This window comes from Mesocricetus auratus, unplaced genomic scaffold, assembly GCF_017639785.1.
Source record: "Mesocricetus auratus isolate SY011 unplaced genomic scaffold, BCM_Maur_2.0 Super-Scaffold_100676, whole genome shotgun sequence".
NCBI classification, from domain to species: Eukaryota; Metazoa; Chordata; class Mammalia; order Rodentia; family Cricetidae; genus Mesocricetus; species Mesocricetus auratus.
This window is the reverse complement of record NW_024429266.1, coordinates 69290834-69313269: the sequence shown is the minus strand read 5'-3', so window position 1 is coordinate 69313269 and position 22436 is coordinate 69290834. Positions and strand designations below refer to the sequence as shown.

Here is a 22436-nt window from a genome sequence, read left to right as displayed (position 1 = left end):
GCCTGCATCTTTCTGCTAGAATTAAAGCACTAGGCTACCCAGACCAACTACTCAGAGCTCTCAAAGAAACAGCACATAGGGGTTTTGGGAGCAGATGATGGAAATGGAGAGAACATACCATGACAGAGAGTGCATGCTGCACTCCAGGAAGAGAAAACGTGGAACCCAACAGGCAGACCCACAAACACATCCCCAGATCTCTGTGTGTGTTCTCTGCTTTGGGAAGGGATTGCTTTGACACTGACAGCTCCTCCTGTGGGGATTCTGTGGGGCAGCAACTGAGCGGGGTAACTCTGCTGTATGCAGCTCTGCTGCTTCAAAGCAACAAGTAGACATGAACCAGAGAGCAGTGAGCCAATGCCCTGAAGTACATGATGTGGCCGTAAGCTTGGGACAAGTGCCTGTCCCCCTGGAACTGTTTCCTATGTGTATACTGAGGGTCCAGGCCAAGTCACCTTTTTGTTTTTTTTTGGGGGGGTACTCTCATGTAGCCCAGGCTGACCTTATGCAGTAAAGAATGACCTGAACTCCTTATCCTTCTGGCCCTATCTTCCATGTGTTGAGATTGAATGCGCTGACTACCATGGGTTTATGAGGCACTGGGGATGGAATTCTGGGCTTTGTGGTAAGCACTCAGCTGAACTCAGTTCCCAGGCTTGAGGAGCCAGGACAGTTGGTCCTCTCAATCTGTTTCTCCTTAACAACTTGCTAGCCTGGGAGCATAAGCCAGGCAGCTGTCAATCTGACCCAGGACATAAGTCCTCCCTGGGTGAGAGACTCACTCCCCATCTCTGCTCAATCTCAGAATGGTGTTGTGGGACCTCAGCTTAGGGGGATGAATGCTTACTGAGTAGACTACCCTGAGTGGCCTATTGCAGTCAGGACCCATCAGGACCCCTACCGAAACTGACTCAAGATCTGCTCCGTAGCTCCTGAAACTCCTGCAGGCTCTGCTCAGTGTAGGCCACAAGCCCCATCTGGGTTTATTTGGGTGTTTTATAGCTGAGTATCCAGTCCCTTTCCTTTCAGGGAAGCACAGCTGAGCGGGGGTGGGGGGGGCGCCCTCTGACTCCTCATAGCAGCTGGGTAGAGACCTGTCCACACCATCACCCTCTTTGTTCTGTCCATGACCTAGCTTCCTGTGGATATGGAAAACAAGCCAGTTTTCCCATGGGTTGTCCTGCTTAAGTCAGAATGGCTTTTGTTACTTCTTGCATTTTTTAGTTTCCAGCACAGGTGAGGGAGCCCATGTTCTTCCTTCCAGGCATAGCTGAAGGGCCTAGAAAACTCAGCCCTTTCTCCAGGCACAGGAGTGAGGGAGTGATGATGGTCCCACTTTCCCAGAAGCCTTGCTATCTCATGTGGTGTGGTATTTTAGTCCAGCAGAAACCTGCTAAATGACCTGGGCAGCCATGCTGTTCACAGAAAACTGCACCTCAGAAGGGGCCAGGGATCAAGAGGATGAGGCCTACTGTCAGCAAGAGACGTGTGTCACACTGCATGTGTCCTTTCAGAGGACAGTCTTGAGACTCTGGTCACAGATGATTCACTCGAGGCCTTGTGGATAGTGAACAGTACAGGTACAAGTTCCAAGATGTTATCCTGAATTCTTGGACTGATACTGAGGCCTCCCAGGATAGCAAGGGATTATCAACAAGGGTTATTTTTATTTTGAGACCGCGTTGCTATACAGCCTTGAACACTGACTGCCCAGCCCCTCAAGTGCTGGGGTTACAGGCATGCACCATCATGCTCACCCACTAATACATTAAAACAAACTGTGTGTTTTGTGTATATATTCACGTGTGTGAGTACAGGAGATGCATGTGGAGGACAACCTCACATACAGCTCCTGGCCATCCACTTGGAGGCAGGGTCTCTCATCTATCTATGGGCATGCCAGATGAGGGGTCCTTGAGTATCAGGGGATTCTTCTGTCTTTGATTCCATATCACTGCAGCAGCACTGGGATCATAGACATGTGTCACAACAGTTGGTTTTATGTGGACTCTGGGGATCTGAACTCAGGTCCTCATGCATATGAGACAAGTGCTTTACCCACTGAGTCATCTTCCCAGACACCAATGAGAGTGAGCCTTAGCCTTTAGAAACATCTCCACTCCCCATCTCCCACACCCCCATTGACACAAATCCTGAACACAGTATCAGTGAGTCAATTCACTCCGTCTGATTATTATTGATGGTGGCTCTGACTTAACATTTCAGCCAGGGACATGCATGTTCAAGAAAGAGCTTATAAAGCATGGACATTCTAGAAGTTTTATTTGAATGGGTCATGTCTAGAATTCTTGTTCAGTGTACAGACAACTCACAGTTCAGTGTAGTGCTTCTAATACAAACATATATGAATACAGTGCACTTGATACAAAAATAAATTACAGTCTCAAAACTACTGCAGAGTTTAACATGTAGAAAAAGTAAACACAAAATAGTTGGTGAGTCCTCATAACATCTATTGTATCCAGATGTGAAAATGAAGAAAAAAGGATTCCATGAAAACACACGCACATACACGCACACGAACACAAACACTCCTCTGATAAGAAATCCTGAGAATTAGTGGATACCACCCCAGCAATGCAATAAGAGAGGAAGAGCTGCAGCCCCCCAGCAGCAATTTGTGAACACAGCAGAACTCAGCTCAGGACAAGTTCCCCCATCCTGGCAACACAGGAATGTTTCCAGTTCATTCTGGTCATCCATAAACCCAGGTTTAGTTTTTTTTCCAGAAAAAAGCATAAATGATCTACAAACACGCATTCTTTATTACACAGATGTGTCCAAGAGTCCAATCAACTCCATGGTCAAGAGACGGATTAAATCATAGGATGGCACCAAGACTCTCACAGCTGTGGCCAACAATCTCGCCTTGCAGTTTCATGGACAAGGACACAATGCTCTGGAGTGCTGAACTCCAGGCAGCACTCCACTGCTCTCAGAGCTGGGACCAGCACCTGCAGTGGTTCTCAATCTTCCTAATTCCACATGACCCCTTTAATACAGTTTCTCAGGTTGTGGTGACCCCCAACCATAAAATTATTTTGTTGCTACTTCCTAACTGTAGGGTTGCTACTGTTATAAATGATAATGTTAATATCTGGTATGTGGCCCCAAAGGGGGTGGTGACCCACAGGTTGAGAACCACTAGCTTAGAGCTTTATTGTAAATAAGTGTTAGTGAACACAGCTATGCTCCTGGGTACCGCCCCCTAATGATACCATGCAGCATTGAATGGTGAACTGTTTGCTATCTCTAGCTCTCTATAGAACAAACCTACTGGATCTGGAGACAGCTGGGTGGCAGAGTGAGATAGGGTCTCACTATGTAGCCCTGGCTGGCCTTCAACTCACAGAGATGCATCTGTCTCTGCCTACCAAGTGCTGGGATTATAGGTGTGCACCACCATTTTCAGCCCAAGGTCCATGTTCTGATCCCTAGCAACTCACACCCAAAACCAACCAAACAAAACTTGTCAGCACAAGTATATGTTAGGCTTGGTGATTCACAACTTAAATCCCTGCGCTTGGAAAGCTGAGACGGGAGAACTGCTATGAGTTCAAGACCATCCTGGGTTACATAGTGAGACCCTGTCTCAAAACAGCAAAGTAAAACAAGTGAGTATATAGTACTTGCTAAATAAGAAGACAAGAATTTGTTTCTTAAGACCCTTACTTAGAAAATAAGCAGGTTGCTGGGTGGTGGTGGTGGATGCCCCCGGCACTTGGGAGGCAGAGACAGGTGGATCTCTGAGTTTGAGGTCAGCCTGGTCTACAGAGGGAGTTCTAGGCCAACCAGAGCTGTTACACAGATAAATCTTATCTCTGAAAACAATGAAATCACAAAACAAACAAAAAACCCCAAGTTTTTCACCAGTTGAACGACTAGTAAACAATCTAGCAGCGACAGCAGGACTTCCTGGGGCTCAGTTAGAGGACAGAGATCCAAGTTTTGGCCAGAATTGGGAAGAAGAACGAGCAGTTGATCCTAAAACAGCTCAGAGATCTCTTTCCCCAGACACGCCCAGGGCACCGGAGTCTGTGCAAAACAAGTGCCTACTGACAGTCAGCAGGACTTGTAAGGAATGATTTTCACAAGAAGTTTTCTCAAAGCAATGTAGGAGGCTAAGAAGCCTGCTCATAGCTCTGTTGAGCAGTCTGAGGATCAGGAAAGACAACCGGAGTCCCACCTGTGTCGAGAGGACTTGCTACCCACAAGCCTGTCATCTCCACATCATTTACATGTGCAGACTCCTTTCCCAGTGCTGAGCTGGAGTCTAGGACTGCTAACCTTCACATCTTACTGGGAACTGCTAAGCCAAGTCCCTACCCCAGCCAGGGGAGACAACATGAACTTTGTCTAAAGCTCCCCTGGGCACGCAGCAGGCAGCTTCTGGGCACTATCTCCAATGTGACCCAAATGCACAGTGGCGGCAGCTGCCGCCTTCCTAACTCAGCCTCACATCGACAGCTGCCACCACCTCCAGCCTCACTCTGTCAGCACCACTCTGACTGTGTCATCACATACTGCTCCACCCTACCACTTCTAAGGTGCCCTCAGGCCTGTCTCACTAGCTGGCTACCATTTTCTGGGGAGCAGAATACATGTGCCGGGACAGCACAGGAAATGTATCTCACATGTGCGTCTAACCTGTAGGGCAAATTCATCACTCAAGTGTAAGTTCTAAACTTACTACTTGACATGAGGACATCGGATTTCTTTTAACCGGAGATTCAAACGAATCCTAACAGAGTCCCTACCAATATTCTCACTGTAAGAATTTAGGTTCCTGGAGACACAAAAGTTATGCAGTACTTTTAGCTACTTAATCTTGAAGCAACAGTACTTGATCCTAAACAGGGTGGGACATTTAGGACTTCTAAGCCACCATGCCTTAACTGTTGTGTGGTTACCAGCACAGCTAATTGTGTAGGCCGTCCAGGACTTAAAGACATTGGAAATCTGATACCCAGTCCAGTAAGTCCTGAGTCAAGCCCTGGGTTCTGTGAGAAATGTCTTACCACTGAGGACTGGCAAAAACACTGCTAATGAAATGCATGAGCTGCCTATTGGCTGAGGGAGCCAGCCAGCAAGAAGGGTAATTCTGTCTCCTGTAACAAAAGTGGTTCCTAAACTGTCCAGCTTCCCTAAACTGTAAGACTGAACCTCCAAGCTTCCCAGTCAGACAGTAGCATTTGAAGCCAGGGTAGTCCAAACCACAGCATTTGAACGACACAGAGCTGGATGTCCTTTAGCCAAGAAGAATGAGCGCTCAACCATACACACATCACATGATGGGCAGAAACATGAACAAACTCTGGGAGATACAGCTTAACATCAAGGCAACACCAATGGCTTTACCAATGTTTACATGTCATTCCCATCCCCATGGCAACTGAGGTCCTGATCTTTCTGCCCAAACAATAAATGTTACTTTAGTGTCATTTCTCTGTGCTGGGATTATAGGCACATATCCACACACTTTTCTACGATGAGCATGTATTACTTTAACAACAGAACTTCTTTTGGTACAAAGAATGGGGAAATCTAGGGAACTTTAAAAACCTAGTGTAAACGGACATCATTCACTATACTGTGCATAGCTTCCTAGGCAATTCATTCAAGAACCCAATCTCTCTCACCACCATTCCTCATTTCTGCCAGGTGTTTTTCTTTCCTTTTCAGCTTGAAAACCACCAGCTCACTCAGTGTATACGGAGAACTGGAGGCTGTCATACACAGGTCCCAGTCTGGAGCACTGCTGCGCTGACTGTCACGACTGGCAAGCCTATTAGGGCTGCATTCCCCCGTGGCTCAGGAAGGAGAGCACAGGCCTCAGGTTGACGACTCAGGTCTCTGACTAGACATCTGCTCCCTCCCCCCCACTGCAAAGTTATAGACAGGTGAACGATGCGATGCTTCCTCCAGGAAAGGGGGTCTGGGGAGCTCACACATGACTGGAGATGATCTCTCTGTAGCTCCTAACATTTACCTCTGAAGCAAATTCAGAGCAGTAAGGTCATTGCTGCTCAGGATTCAAAGTGTGGGTGACACACAACCTGTGTGCTCTCAGCTTCCCTGAGAGCCCTAGTCACTGAGCTCTGGCCTGAGATCTACCACACAGTGCTTTCACCTGTTTCCTGAATTCTGACTTCCGGGGCAATGCGCAGGAAAATGCCATTCATTTTTCTAGCAGGCACTCAGGTCAGGTGTGCTCGCCCTGACATTACAGGGAAATGGCAACGAAAAGGCTCTTGACAGCAGTCTTGCCGTAAATTGTTATAAACAGTTGCAGCCTCTAGGTGGAGACAAGAGCTTGAAGGAAGCTAGTGAATTCACTAATTGAGGAACTGTCGATGTACAGCTATCTTCAGTTACGTGGGGGTAGATTTGCAGTTGGACGGAAAATGTAGCTACTTTCTTCATGGAGCTGAAGTCAAATCCAGGTAGAAAGTTTTCCCCAAGTAAAGGACTCAGCTGGATCCAGGGCTGACGGGATAGTGTGGGGCATTCCAGATACAGTGGGGAGCAGCAGCCCTCAGAGCTCAGTAGTCAGCAAGCACTTCTGCTTCAAGGCTGGGTCTTCAGCCAGAGGAGCAGAGCTGTGAAGACAGACTTAATCAGTGAAGACTCCTGGCTCAGTGGCCCACATGGAGACACGAGAAAAGAGATGACAGACCTAAATGGTGATGCAGTGCCGCCTCACGAGCAACGAGACATTCTGCAGGATGTTTTCTGCATCGTTGATGCTCTTGACTACAGTCTAGCATACATCTAACCCCTTCTTCACCAGTCAAGCTTGTTGTGTGAGAGTAGTGCTGTACCAGCACAAAAGCAGCATGTTCTGCTTCCATCTAACCTGACTTTGCTTATCCGCTATGGAGAGGAGACTTTGGGATAACCCCAAAGGCCCATGTTCACACACTATCTAGTAAAAGCTACCAGAGTGGCCTCACCTTGGGAATGTCATACCCTATTTCATACTGCTCCTGGTCCTGTGTAGTAATGAGTGCCACCATTCACCACTATGAGAGCAGGCCAAAATCATAAGAGTAAAGCAAGAAAGGATAAATAACAACTTGGTTTTTAAAGCAGAAATCTACAGCCTACTATAATTTTTTTTAATCCAGCAAAGACTAAACAAAGAAATCCTAATAATTATGTGGAAAATTTTCAACAGCAAGCAATATTCAAAGACCTATATCCTTTCAATGGAATTCAATCAAGACCTTATAAAATCTAACATTGTTATTTTAAATATAATCAATGTTTCTTATCATTTCTCTCCTATCAGACAACCTGAAAGCTGCAACTGAGAAGCATTTCCTCACCTGGTCACAGCATCTACCAAGAACGGTGCTGGAGGGGCAATGAGTGAGAATCCATCTTTAGCAGCACACCCTTCTGTCCCTGCCACAGATGTTCCACATCCTGCGAGCCTGGTGGAGATGGCAGCACTCTGCTGTGGAGAGGTACAACATGTCTTTACATAGAGGCAACAGCACCACCCACCAGCAGCCTCACAGCAGCACCACTGATGGGGCAGGAAAGAGGATTTCATATTCCCAACTGCTTATTTTTTTTGTGTATAGTGTTTTGCCTGCATGTATGTCTGTGCACAAATGTGTGGCTGGTGCCCAGAGGCATCAACTCCCCTAGAACTGGAGTTACAGACATGTGTGAGGCACCATGTGGGTGCTGGAAATCAAACCTCAGTCCTCTGAAGAGCAGTCAGTGCTCTTACCCGCTGAGTCATCTTCCCAGTGCCCAAGCCGCTTATTTATTTTAATTTTATGTGTATGGGTATTTTGCTTACATGTATGTCTGTGTACCACACGTGCACCTGGCCTGGTGTCTGTGGTGTCTGAAAGAGGGAGTCAGATCCCCTGGAACTGGAGTTACAGATGGTTGTGAGCTGCATTGTGGATGCTAGGAACCAAACCTAGGCCTTCTGCAAAAAAAGAGTAAATACTTTTTTTTTCCATGGCAGGGTTTCTCTGTGTAGCTATGGAGCCTGTCCTGGAACACCCTCTGTAGATCAAGTTGGCCTCAAACTCAGAGATTGGCCTGTTTCTGCCTCCTGAGTGCTGGGATTAAAGGCGCGCCACCATCGCCACCACCTGACAAAAGTAAGTACTCTTAACTCCTGAGAAATCTCTCCAGCCCTTTTCACCTCAAATTTATTTTTATTCTGTCTGAATCATTCATCATTTACAGAAAGTTGAGCCACAAATCTGAAGACATTAAATGAACAGAGCTATGACAATGCCCCAGATATTTGTAGGAAAAACAAGAACCTGAGCCTTCAAGCTTCTGAAACTGTAACCAAAAGAATCATAAATAGTATGAACTTACTGGGATAATCCACCGGGGTGTGATCATGGATGATGAAGACACCTAAAACAAATTTCAAAGTCAGTTTCAGAGAAGGCTGACTGATTTCCATAATTACACCCATAATATTTTCTATTGTGAAATGCACTGCAGGGAATACAGTTCCCATGGAGTCTCCTGAGCTAACAGAGCTTTCAGCCCAGGCTTTTATAGCACACACACTACTCAAGAGACTGTCAGGACTCCAAGGATCTCCATAACAGGAAAAATTATAACTCAGGAATGCTGCTGCTACTGTTAGTTAATTTATTACCCCCCTTTAAAGACAGGGTTGTCTAATGAGTGTGTCTCAGAGCTTCAATTACATAAGTTAAATTGGATATGAACCCCAGTATTTCGATACAATTCAGGTTTCTTCTTGCAAAAGGAACCTCTTGGTAGTCTTTTCCTGCTGTTGTTGGTTCTCCTTTTCCAGGCATTAATTTTAGAGGCTATCTCTTATTTATTTCAAGATTATTTCAAGTCTGGTTCAAGATCAGATTTGGGATTATTTCTTCTTCTTTAGTAATGTCTTCTTATTTGGTAGTCTATATCACCTGAGAACATTTTTGTAAATGGGAATTTTGGAGTCTTCCCAAGATACACCTAATTTGACATATACTCAAGTTTGTTCATTAATGATTTACATAACCAACCTATACCGTAGAAAATGCCATCTGCACCCCCTGAATCCTTAGAAAGGCATTTGATTCCCACAGCAGCTCTTGTTCTACAGTTAACAGTCACTGAAGTAGTTTTGTGTTTCTAACTAGATTGGAAGTCCAGCTTTATGGCAATGGTATTGAGTACCGCTGCCTTCCAGGTTAAACAAGGACTGAGATTTTCAATACTATTCATTAATTATGCTCCCACTTTTTTTTTTTGTAAAAAACAACAACAACAACAAAAAACCATGTTCTTATAGTTTTAGACAGGCTTTTGCTATACGCCTGGCTGGCCTGGAACTTGCTCTGTGGATCAGACTGGCCTTGGATTTGCAACAATCTTCCTGAAAGCTGAGATTACATACATAAACCACCAAGCCCAGATTATTATCTTAACTCTGAATTTTAAAAAAAAATTATTTTATGTGTCTGAATGTTTTGCCTACATGTATGTAAGGACATCAAAAGTGTTCAACAAATGCTAAGACCAGAGGAGGGCAATGTATCTCTGGAACTTGAATTAACTGGTGTTGTGAGCCACTACATGGGTGCCAAAAACAGAACCTTGGTCCTCTGCAGGAGTAGCAAGAGCTCTTAACCACAGGGCTCCTTGTCTTAACTCTTCATGCTGGTACAGGCCCCAGGTTTTTGCTCATGCTATTTAATACGGTGTTGAATTATGAATGGGCTCATAGTGACATGTGACTTCCATAAAGCAAAATGCAATTCAAAACAGCAGAATTTGAGCACAGAAAGGCAATGCTAAAGAAGCAAATATAAGCACTTTGTGTTCACGCACAGGTGTGCACACGGCACTGTACATGTGGAGGTCTTAGATTTAGTCTGTTTGAGGCAGAGTTTCTTATGCTCCACAGGTGTGCACACGGCACTGTACGTGTGGAGGTCTTAGATTTAGTCTATCTGTTTGAGGCAGAGTTTCTTATGCTCCACTGTACACATCTGCTACTAGGTCTGAGAGTTTCTGGAAATTCTATTCTGTCTCCTCTATGTGCACTACTGTGTCCAGATTTATCTGAATTTTGGGAACCCAAACTGAGGTTCTTACGATTGTGTAGCAAGTGCTTTATCCAGTGAGCCATTTTGCCAGCCCCCAAAACTCTTATTAAATGAAAAGTTAGTTATTAAATAAGAAAAAAATTGGAACCTACCAGGAACATTTTCAAAACAAGTCTCTACCTTGCTGTTTTGAGGCACATTTACCTGGGGTGTAACTGTGTGGTCCATCAAATTCTCAGTTAGAGAAAGAAGCAAGGCATCCAATTCATCTGTAGCATCCTGTAGAAGAAGAGGCACCAAGAATCCATGAATAATTCGGCACTGCACTGAACTTTCCCACAATCTCTGAATTCCTACTAGCGACCTGGGCCTAGCTAGTGCTAACCCTTTAAGCAGAAATGAATATTTGGAAATGAGCTATCAATGATTCCACTTCAAAGAGGAGACTATACTATAAGTAGAACCAGGAAAAGTAGTGCCCTGTATTTCATGTAGCTATTCCATTTAAATAGACAAGACCTGCTAGAGTAAGTCAAAGACTGGCTTGTGGCAGGTTTGGATAGGACACTCACGGTGTCCCAGTTGAAAGGGAAACAACACCCAGGTGGTGGTGGTGAGATGCAGGCTGTTGAATACAGAAGGGGAGAAAGCTAATGTCCATTCAGCAGTAGAATGTAGTCACATAAGAAAAGAATCAGTTAAGTGTTCAAATGGCAGGGAGGGTTGACAAGAGAGGACTCAAAGAAAGCATATGCTTTTGATATGGTTTTGGAAGCTAAGGACTATAATTGCACCATCTTTTCATAAAAAAACAATTATTTCTCAAGTTGATGAAGAAGTTTGAATATATGTTTTTGGGTTTGATTTAATACTAAAAAAAAACTTAACAGATATGGTCAAACTGGAGGAGCCAGCTCACTGTGGGTGATGCCACCCCTGGCTGGTGGTCCTGGGTTCTATAAGAAAGCAGGCTGAGCAAGCCATGGGGTATGAGCCAGTGAGCAGCATTCATCCATGGCCTCTGCATCAGATCCTGCTCTGACTTCCCTCAGTGATGGATTATGATGTGGAAGTATAAGTTAAATCCTTCCTAAGTTGCTTTTGGTCATAGTGTTTTATTATAGCAATATAAACCCAAAGTAAGGTAAGCCCTAACTGAAATATAATATACATAAATAAGCATAGTAGTATTAAGGGTAACTTATAGTTTTCCCTTTTGTGAAGTACGTAAATTTCTACAACAAATGTACATTGTACAATAAAAATGGCGTAATCACTTGGGTTAAGTTAGAAAGAGCCTGGGTTTCTGTGATTTCTGCACTGGTTAGGGTACAGCAAGTGGACACATAAGGCGGATACTGGGATGAGCTGGTCATGCTGTAATACAATTAGTGAGAAGTGCCTGTTGTGGACCACATTTACTTGCCATCTACTGTTTGAGACAGCAAGAATACAGCAACGAACCAACAGATTATCCAGGAATGCTGGTGTACTACTGCAATCCTAGCCTGGGGAAAGTGAAGCAGAGGACTGAGTGTCAAGGCCAGCCTGGGCTACATAGCAAGGCTGTGACTCAATAAAACAAAACAGAAATCAACCCACCCATACAGCTTGTGTTTTCCTAGGAAAATCAGACTATACATTACGGCAAAATCCTAGATGTGCTGGACAGACACAGCCTTAACTCTTTCATCTCATAATTACTTTATAAATGTCTGTTTGCTTATAATAGTGTGTCTTAGATGTGCTGGACAGACACAGCCTTAACTCTTTCATCTAATAAGTTCTTTATAAATGTCTGTTTGTTTAGAATAGTGTGTCTTAGAGGACAAATGAAAGCACAGCCAAGACTGCCCCAAACTGAAGCCACTCGAGCAGCATGGACACTGGGGAGTCTAGCGGCTCTTGGGAAGTAGGCAAGGAGGCTCAGCTGCTCCTCCCACCTCAATCCCAGTGCCACCGAGAAGTCACCAGATGTCCCTAGTCACATCAGAAGTTAAACTCAACAGTGTCCTGAAAAAGCGGAAAGTCATCTCTTACCTTTAGTACAGATCCACTGTCTGCAGCTGTGGCATGCACCAGAGTGAGGGAATCTTTGCAGAGGGGCACACTGTTTTCATTTAATACAGTACTGGAAGGAAAAATAAAACAGATCACGGAGGACTTGTACAGAGGTGACACTGCTGCAGAACTCTTTGGGAAGAATATGGAAGCCATGGAGAGGAGTAAGATGGGGCAGTTGGAGAAGAACATTCAGCTTGGGTATCCAAGTCAGATACAGATCCAAACAGCACACTAGCTTGCTTACTTCCCAAAACACACTAAAATGAGAGAAGATTTGTCTTTAGAAAAAAAAATTAACCAATTAACAGTACCTCAAACTACTAAGGGTTGCCAGTGTAGTTTAAAACCTTCAGAAAATTCAGAATGATACACTTTAGAAAAGAATGATTATAGCCTAAAATCCAGAGAAATTATGTAAAAAATAAGAAATGAGGAGGATCTACAGACTGACTTTTCTTTCTTTCTTTTTTAATTTGTTATCTTTTTTGAGAGAGGGTCTCACTATCTGCTCTGGCTATCCAGAACTCACTATGTAGACCAGCTGGTCATGAACTAACAGAGATCCATCAGTTTCTGCCTCTCAAGTGCTGGGACTAAAGGTGTGGAGCCACCATGCCTGGCCCTGCTGGTTTGGGTGCCCCCCCCCCAGTCAATGATAAACTAGATGAATGAGAAAGCTCAGTGGATCACAGATCTGATACACAGCCAAGACAAAAGAGAAGAATGAGGGACCAGGCAGAGCCATGGTGACAGCACAGGTTGGAGAGCTGCTGCAGAAGGCAGAGGCAACACCCAGGATGCTCCAGATACTGCAACAGATAAGAGGATGCTGGAGAACCTGTGACCTGCAGGCCTGGCATATGACAGGGGTTCTTATCTCCTGATGACAGTAACAACAATGTTCTGTCATGGCTTTGGTGCCAGGAAGAAAAGAGAAGTCCACAGCTGATTATCAAGTCATTATTCTCACTATCACTGACAAGTGTGGAAACATTAGCATCTGCCCCCATGTATCCCACAAAATGGAGAAAAACAATAAAGGATTGCAAAACTCAACGCATGACAATGAATCGAAGGGATTCCTGTTGTAGTCGCAGGACTAGGGTAAAAACAAAGAAATGTAAGAAAGAAAAGTTATGAGACACAAAAGTGATTAAAATGTCCCAACAAACAAATACTGAATATTCAAAATCAAAAGCCTTATGATTTTCTAGAACCCACCCTGAATATTAACAATAAAAGTGGGCCTACACTAAGTCTAGGAATAATGCAAATACAGAAAGCCAACAGCAAATAGCAAAACCTAAGAGTTACAAGACAGAAAATCAATTTGTGCTTCTGAACAAGGAAATGACTCAGAAAAAGAACCAACCAAGCACTGAATTTTAAAGTATGGACTATATTTTAAAAGGACTTCTCCGAACTCTCCAGGAGAGCGGACTCCTGTGGAGCTTGCTGTGCTGCCCGCATGGGAAGCAGATGAAAGGCCTCCCCGCTACCAGTACATGTGTCAACCCAGCATTCCACATAAGCAGTCCTTACATACTACTGAGTAGGGAAGGTCACTGAAAGTAAGAATGAACAACCCTGGTAGACCTATGAAATGGCAGGTAAAATGAAGAAACAAAAGGTAAGTTTCCCACCGGGCGATGGTGGAGCATACCTTTAATCCCAGCACTAGGGAGGCAGAGGCAGGCAGATCTCTGTGAATTTGAGACCAGTCTGGTCTACAAGAGCTAGTTCCAGGACAGCCTCCAAAGCCACAGAGAAACCCGGTCTCAAAAACCACTCCCCAAAAAAGGTAAGTTTTCCAAATTCACAAACAGAAAAACATAAAACTGAAGGACACACATATTTTATCTTACTGATGCAAGGTTTAAAAACCAATATACGGTTGTTAAAAATTTATGTACATGATAAAGGTAATAAAAATATAACAAGAACCTGAAAAAGGATTGGGAAAATGGCTCAGTGGTTAAGAGTGCTTATTAAACACACACCTGAGTTCAAAACCTTGGGTGTAGCCCTACAAATAACATGTAACCCCAACACTGTAGGTGGCAGAAACAGGAGGGTCACTTGGGCTTGGTGACTGCTAGCACTGCACCTGACTCAGCGTCAGGCCCTCACGGGAAGCAGACGGTGACAGCACAGGGCACTGAAGCTCTCCTCTGGCCCTGCACCACACAGCTTCTTGCAGGCTGGGGTTACAGGCTTGTACTTGTTTTGTTTTAATCTGCCTATGAATTTCCTAGAAAATGATGCAAGAAACATGTGTACTTTGTCTAGTTTAGAACTTATAGAACACTGAGATGAACCTACAAAGATATTCCTAGGAAATACTGTAAGCCACCTGCTGTTCAGGGCAAACAAACAAACAAAAATCTCTAACAAAACACACCAGAAAACAAAAACACTACCAACCATCAAGAAGCCAATACTATGGAAATACAAGTGAGGAGTGACAAAGTCACAAAGCAAGAAATTCTGGGGGAAAAAAGACCTTTGAGTGTCCACACGAAATGGAGGGATTTAAAAATGATACACAAGGTGGTGGTGCACGCCTTTAAACCCAGCACTTGGGAAGCAGAGGCAGGTGGATCTCTGTGAGTTTGAGGCCAGCCTGGTCTATAAAGTGAGTTCCAGGACAGCCAGGGCTACACAGGGAAACCCTGTCTTGAAAAACTAAGGAAAAAGAAAAAAAGAAAATGATGCAGGGCAGGACTTTGGGTCTCCTTCTGTGCATGCAAGGTAGCACACCACCACTGAGCAAGGCAATCTACTAAGTACAGCAAACCATCTGAACACATAGCTAACTATAAAGACTTTTTGAGAGCATTTTCTCTATTAAAAAGTTTCATTAGGCCGGGCGTTGGTGGTGCACGCCTTTAATCCCAGCACTCGGGAGGCAGAGGCAGGCGGATCTCTGTGAGTTCGAGGCCAGCCTGGTCTACAGAGCGAGTTCCAGGACAGCCTCCAAAAGCCACAGAGAAACCCTGTCTCGAAAAACCAAAAAAAAAAAGTTTCATTAATACTAGTTTACATTTTTAAAAAGTATTGTGTCTGTGTAGGCAATATTGTGCCAAGGCACAGGTGCATGTGTGGAGACTAGAGGGCAATCTGTGGGAGTGTGTTCTCTCCTCCTACAACCTGGGTCCAGGGATTAAATTCAGGTTGTCACGCTTGGCCACAAGTGCATCTATCCATTGAGCCATCTCCCTGGCCCTAAAGATTTATTTAGTTTTATTTTATGTGTATTAGTATTTTGCCTGCATGTATGTACAAACATCATGTATGTGCCTGATGCCCACACAGGCCAGAAGAGTGTGTTGGGTCTCTTTAAAGTATAGTTATGCTGTGCAATAATGGCCCACACCTTTAATCCCAGCACTAAGGAGGCAAAGGCAGGTGGATGTGGATTTCTGAGTTCAAGACCAGTCTGTCTACAGAGTGAATTCCAGGACAACCAGGGCTACACAGAGAAACCCTTTCTTGAAAAAGCAAAACAAAACAGCAACCAGAGAGGGGGGAGGAAGAAGGAAACTGCTACAGTTATAAATGGTTATGAGCTGGCTGTGGGTGCCGGGAATGAACCTAGGTCCTCTGAAAAGTATAGAGCGCTCTTAACTGATGAGCCAGCTCTCCAGCCCCATTTCCCTCTATTTCTTCATTTTCTTTTTCTCTTATGTCTTGGCTCCAGCCACAGGACACCTCTGTCAAATCACTAGCTGAGTTCTAAATTAGGGCAGCAGCATCAGAGGCTGCAGCTTACAGAGACGTCTCCAAATGTTACTTTACACAGCCACAGTTATTATACAATCACACAGCAAGTACAACCAAGAAAGCCCAAGGGAGCGAAGACTCTCCTGCTGAGAATTACATCATCAGGATCAAAATGTTCACTGTTCAAATTCAATGTGACAGAGTGCAGCTCATTCACAAGGAAGACTATAGCAGAATCTCCCTGAGACAGCACAGACAACGGCACTTACTGGGCAAAGGGCTCAACTGGGGCAAATACTCCCTGAAAGCAAGAACTACAGTAGATCAGGACACTGTGACAACAGGCATAAAATGGACCAAATGGAAGATTTAGAGCTAGAAAGTGGGACTTTTTTTTCTTCCAGAAAGGGTTTCTTTGTATTGTTTTGGAGGCTGTCCTGGAACTAGCTCTTGTAGACCAGGCTGGTCCCGAACTTTGAGATCCGCCCGCCTCTGCCTCCTGAGTGCTGGGATTAAAGGTGTGCGTCACCACCACCTGGCGAAAGTAGGACTTTTTTATTTAAAATTTGCTACAGGGATTTCAACAGCAGATTTAGTAGAATTTACAGAAGAATCAGTGATCAACAGAGTTTATGCAAAATCAGGAGCAGAACCCAAACACTGAAAAAACAAACAGAGCAGAAAGAACTCCATATTCTTTGTCTTATTGCATCCTACTTTAAGGAGCACTTCATCATACCTCCACTCCATACGTACCAGATTCCTCTACCTCCCACAATCCCTCTCGTCTGTTTTTCCTAGCTCATCTCTATTCCTCTCTGCCAATCACTAACTGGCAGAATTTTCTACCAGGGACCTCACAGATACTACACTTGCCTAAGATTATGAGATGGCAACAGTAATCAAAGAATGGATCATCTACCCAAAGATAAGACCCAATATCAAAACTTAGAAACACCTCAATCATAATTCAGATACCTAGACCTCAATGCAAAACAAGCACAAATAGCCAAGACAATGTCACCACCCAAGCCTAGTAATGTTACTACAGTACACCCTGAGAGTTCAATATAGCTGAAGCACAAGGCAAAGACTTCAAAATAGCAAGGATGACTGTGTTTAAGGACCTTAAAAAATCCATTAATTAAGTCCACGAAAACACAAAGAAACAGTATATGAAAGAAGAAAACAATTCAAGACATGAAAGTAGAAATAGAATTACTAAAGAAAAACCAAACTGAAAAAAATGGAAATGAAAACTTTAGGATGTCAAATAAAAACTTCAGCGGTAAGCCTCACTAATGAAGTACAAGACATGGAAAAGAGAATCTCGGTGCTGAAGTCAAGGTAGAAGAAACGGATAACTCAGTAAAATGTTAAAAACAAACAAACAAGCAAGCAAACAAACAAACACACACACAAAACCCAGGCACAAAACATCCAGGAAATCTGGGACACCATGAAAAGACCAAATCTACAATTAATAGGAATAGTGGAAGGAGAAGAAACCCAGGTCAATGGCACAATAAATATTTTCAACAAAATCATAGAAGAAAATGTCCCCAACCTAAAGAAGGAAGTGCCTATGAAGGTAAAAGAATCATAAAAAAAAAACTTCAAATAGACAAGACCAGGAAAGAAATTTCCAATGTTAAATAATCATCAGAATATTAAATGCATAGAACAAAGAAAGGATATAAAAAGCTACAAAGAAAAAGAACAAGTACACACTCAAGAAAACACAAGGAATAAATAATCCCAGAGCAGTACATCAAAAGAAGGGAGGGGGACCTACAGCATGAACAAAATAACAGGCATCAATAAACATCGCTCATTGATAACTCTGAATATTCAAGATCTCAATTACCAAGAAAATGACACTAACATTCTGGATTAGAAAATAGGGTCTAAGAAACACACAGACATCACCTCATAGTAAATGGATGAACAAGGGTATTCCAAGCAAATGGACCTAACCAGCACACAGGTATAGTCATTTTAATATCTGACAAAATAGACTTCATAGCAAAGCCAATCAGAAGAGATAGGAAATGGTACTACATACCTATCAAAGGATTGCAACTCTCAACATTGATACACCAAATACAATGACACACAAGTTCATAAAAGAAACACCACTACACATTGATCCCCACACAGTGACAGTGAGTGACTTCAACTCCCACCACTCTTACCAATAGACAGCTCATTCAGACAAAAACTAAACAGAGACATGCTGGAGTTAAATAGCATCATAATTCAAATGGACTTAGCAGATATCTATAGAACATTTGATCCAAACACAAAAGAATATACCTTCCTATAAGCAGCTCACAGAACTTTCTCCAAAACTGACCACATACTTGAACAAAAAGCAAGTCTCAACAGATACAAGAAAACTGAAAAACCCTGAATTCTATCTGACAACCACAGATTACAGCTGGAATATCAACAACAGAAATAACAGAAAGTGTACAAATTCATGGAAACTAAACTCAAAACTGAATAAAAAATGGGTCAAGACAGAAATCAAGAAGAAAATTAAAAACTTTTTGGAATGAAATGAAACCATAACATACTCAAACAGATGGGACACAAAAAGGCAATTCTAAGGCAAGTTCATAGCATTAAGTGACTACATACAAAAATTGATGAGATCTCATATTAATAACTTAGTGGCATATCTGAAAGCTCTAAAACAAAAAGAACAAATAACACTCAAAAGAGTAGACATAGTGGGAAAGAAATAAAAACAGAACTGAAATCAGTGAACTAGAAACAAACAGACAAAAAGAATACAAAGAATAATGAACCAAAGAGCCGGTTCTTTGACAAAAATCAGTGGAACTTAACAAACCCTTAGCTGAATTAGCTAAAGACACACAGAGAAGATCCAAATTAATAAAATTAGAAGTGAAAGGCAACATTACACCAGACAGCAAGGAAAATCCAGGGAACTATATGGATACACTTCAAAAATCTGTACTCCATCAAATTGGAAAACCTAAAGGAAATGAATGAATGTCTTAATATATATGACCTACTAAAATTAAATCAAGATCAGTTAAACAACTTAAACAAACCCATAAACTCCAGTGAAATAGAACAGTAATTAAGTCTCCTGACCAAAAAACAAACAAACAAACAAACATAAAAAGCCCAGGACCAGATGGAGTCAATGCTTCTACTAGACCTTCAAAGAAAAATTGGTATCAATATTCCTCAAATAATTTCACAAAACAGAAACTGAAGAAATATCTCCAAATTCATTTACAAGGCTACAATTACCCTGATATTTAAACCACATAAAGACCCCCCAAAAAAAGAAAGAAAGAAAATTACAGATTAACTTCCTTATAAACATAGATTAAAAAGATTCTCAATAAAATACTTGCAAACTGAATATAAGAACATGTCAACAAGATTATTTTCCAGAGAGAGAACATGCTAATTAACAAAATCAGGGATGAGAAAGGGGACATAACAACGGACTCTGAGGAAATCAAGAGAATCATCAGGGCATACTTTGAAAATCTGTACTCCACAAAATTTGAAAATTTAAAGGAAATGGACAATTTCCTGGATAGATATCACTTGCCAAAACTAAATCAAGAACAGATAAATAATCTAAACAGACCTATAAGCCCTAATGAAATAGAAGCAGTCATCAAAAGTCTCCCAAACAAAAAAAGCCCAGGCCCAGATGGCTTCAGTGCAGAATTCTACCAGAAATTCAAAGAAGAGCTCATTCCAATACTCGTCAAAGTATTCCACACTATAGAAGCAGGAGGCTCACTGCCAAACTCTTTCTACGAGGCTACAATTACCTTGATACCCAAGCCACACAAAGACACAACTAAGAAAGAGAACTATAGACCAATTTCCCTCATGAACATTGATGCAAAAATACTCAATAAAATACTTGCAAACCGGATTCAAGAACACATCAGAAAAATCATCCACCATGATCAAGTAGGCTTCATTCCAGGAATGCAGGGATGGTTCAACATTAGAAAATCTATCAATGTAATCCACCATATTAACAATCTGCGAAAGAAAAACCACATGATCATCTCACTAGATGCTGAAAAAGCCTTTGACAAAATCCAGCACCCCTTCATGATAAAGGTCCTAGAGAGATCAGGGATAACAGGAACGTACCTGAACATAATAAAAGCAATATACAGTAAACCAACAGCTAACATCAAACTAAATGGAGAGAAACTCAAAGCAATTCCTCTAAAATCAGGAACAAGACAAGGCTGTCCACTCTCTCCATATCTCTTCAATATTGTACTTGAAGTTCTAGCTACAGCAATAAGACAACAAAAGGAGATAAAGGGGATACAAATAGGAAAAGAAGAAGTCAAGCTTTCATTATTTGCAGATGATATGATAGTTTACATATGTGACCCAAAAAACTCCGCAAGGTTACTCCTAGAGCTGATAAACAGCTTCAGCAAAGTGGCAGGATACAAGGTAAACTCAAAAAAATCAGTGGCCCTATTATATACAGATGATGAAGTGACTGAGAAAGAAATCAGAGAAACATCACCTTTTACAATAGCCAAAAACAGCATCAAATATCTGGGGATAATGTTAACCAAGGAAGTGAAAGACCTGTATATCAAAAACTTTGTGTCTTTGAAGAAAGAAATCAAAGAAGATACCAGAAAATGGAAAGATCTCCCATGCTCTTGGATTGGTAGGATCAACATAATAAAAATGGCAATCTTGCCAAAAGCAGTCTATAGATTCAATGCAATCCCTATCAAAATTCCATCACAATTCTTCAAGGACCTGGAAAGATCATTAATCAACTTTATATGGAAAAACAAAAGGCCCAGGATAGCCAAAACATCCCTATACAATAAAGGAACTTCAGGAGGCATCACCATACCTGATTTCAAGCTCTATTATAGAGCTATAGTCCTGAAAACAGCTTGGTATTGGCACAAAAATAGGCAGGTAGACCAATGGAACCGAATCGAAAGCCCTAATTTTAACCCACACACCTATGAACACTTGATTTTTGACAAAGAAGCTAAAACTGTACAGTGGAAAAAAGAAAGCATCTTCAACAAATGGTGCTGGCATAACTGGGTAATGGTATGCAGAAGACTGCAGATAGATCCATGTTTATCGCCTTGTACAAAACTTAAGTCCAAATGGATCAAAGATCTCAACATACATCCAGCCACACTGAAACTTTTAGAAGAGAAAGTGGGAGATACTCTTCAACGAGTTGGTACAGGAGACCACTTCCTAAACATAACACCAGTGGCACAGGCACTGAGATCAACAATTAACAAATGGGACCTTCTGAAACTAAAAAGCTTTTGTAAGGCAAAGGACACAATCAAAAAGACAAAAAGGCAGGCCACAGAATGGGAAAAGATATTCACTAACCCTACATCTGACAGAGGGCTAATCTCCAAAATTTACAAAGAACTCAAGAAACAAGTCTCCAAAACACCAAAGGATCCACTTGAAAGGTGGGGTACAGAGCTAAATAGAGAATTCTCAGTAGAGGAGGCTAAAATGGCCAAGAGACACTTAAGAAAGTGCTCAACATCCTTAGCCATCAGGGAAATGCAAATCAAAACAACTCTGAGATACCATCTTACTCCTGTCAGAATGGCTAGAATCAAAAACACCGAAGACAATTTATGCTGGAGAGGATGTGGAGATAGAGGATCACTCCTCCATTGCTGGTGGGAATGCCGACTCATACAGCCTCTTTGGAAATCAGTATGGAGATTCCTCAGGAAAATGGGAATTAATCTACCACTAGACCCAGCAATTCCACTCTTAGGCATTTATCCAAATGAGGCAGGTTCATACAACAAGGGCATCTGCTCCACTATGTTCATAGCAGCATTGTTTGTAATAGCCAGAACCTGGAAGCAACCTAGATGCCCCTCAACTGAAGAGTGGATAGAGAAAATGTGGTACATTTACACAATGGAGTATTACTCAGCAGAAAAAAACAATGGAATCTTGAAATTCGCAGGGAAATGGATAGCACTGGAAGAAACCATCCTGAGTGAGGTAACCCAGTCGCAAAAAGACAAACATGGTATGTACTCACTCATATATGGATTTTAAATATGGATCAGGATAGTGCCAGTCTGCACTTCCACAGATAGAGAGTCTGGGAAACAGGAAAGAACCTAAAAGATATGCATATATGCATAGTACCCAAGAGAAGAGGATGGAGACAAGATCCTCTGAATGGATGGGGAACAGGGCGAGGGGGGGTAGTGGGACCTGGGAAGAGTAGAGGGGGTAAAGAGGAAGGGAGTGGGTCATGGGGGAACAGGAAGTTGAGGGGGTGGGGGTAAAATAGGGGGAAGAGGGAATCATAGGATCGAAGACAGATCAGGCACCAGAGTGACCTCGAGTGATCTAAAGGTATAACATCAATTGGCAAGCTAAGCAATAGTGGAAGGACCACCTCGAATGCCCATCCCTGATAATGAACTTGATGTCTATAACTATCCGGGAGCCTTCATCCTGGGACTGATGGAAGCAGAGGCAAACACACAACTAAGCACTGAACTGAACCCAAGGAAC

The 22436-nt window shown here is 42.6% G+C and overlaps 1 protein-coding gene across 5 annotated transcripts in view; it reads right to left on the bottom strand.

Annotated features, from left to right (window-relative positions):
• Positions 1-2266: 2266 nt before the first annotated feature.
• Positions 2267-22436, bottom strand: part of Epb41l5 (erythrocyte membrane protein band 4.1 like 5) — a 113427-nt gene continuing 93257 nt past the window's right edge. For 4 of the 5 annotated variants that reach the window (XM_005070295.4, XM_013113543.3, XM_013113542.3 and 1 more), the window contains 5 exons: positions 12114-12204; positions 10278-10352; positions 8374-8415; positions 7350-7480; positions 2267-6620 (listed from right to left, as the gene is read on the bottom strand). In XM_005070295.4, the coding sequence (XP_005070352.1) occupies positions 6557-6620; positions 7350-7480; positions 8374-8415; positions 10278-10352; positions 12114-12204 (403 nt within the window). In that variant the 3' untranslated portion in view covers positions 2267-6556. The remainder of the gene's footprint in view (positions 6621-7349; positions 7481-8373; positions 8416-10277; positions 10353-12113; positions 12205-22436) is intronic. The other variant, XM_021227232.2, reaches the window with a different exon arrangement.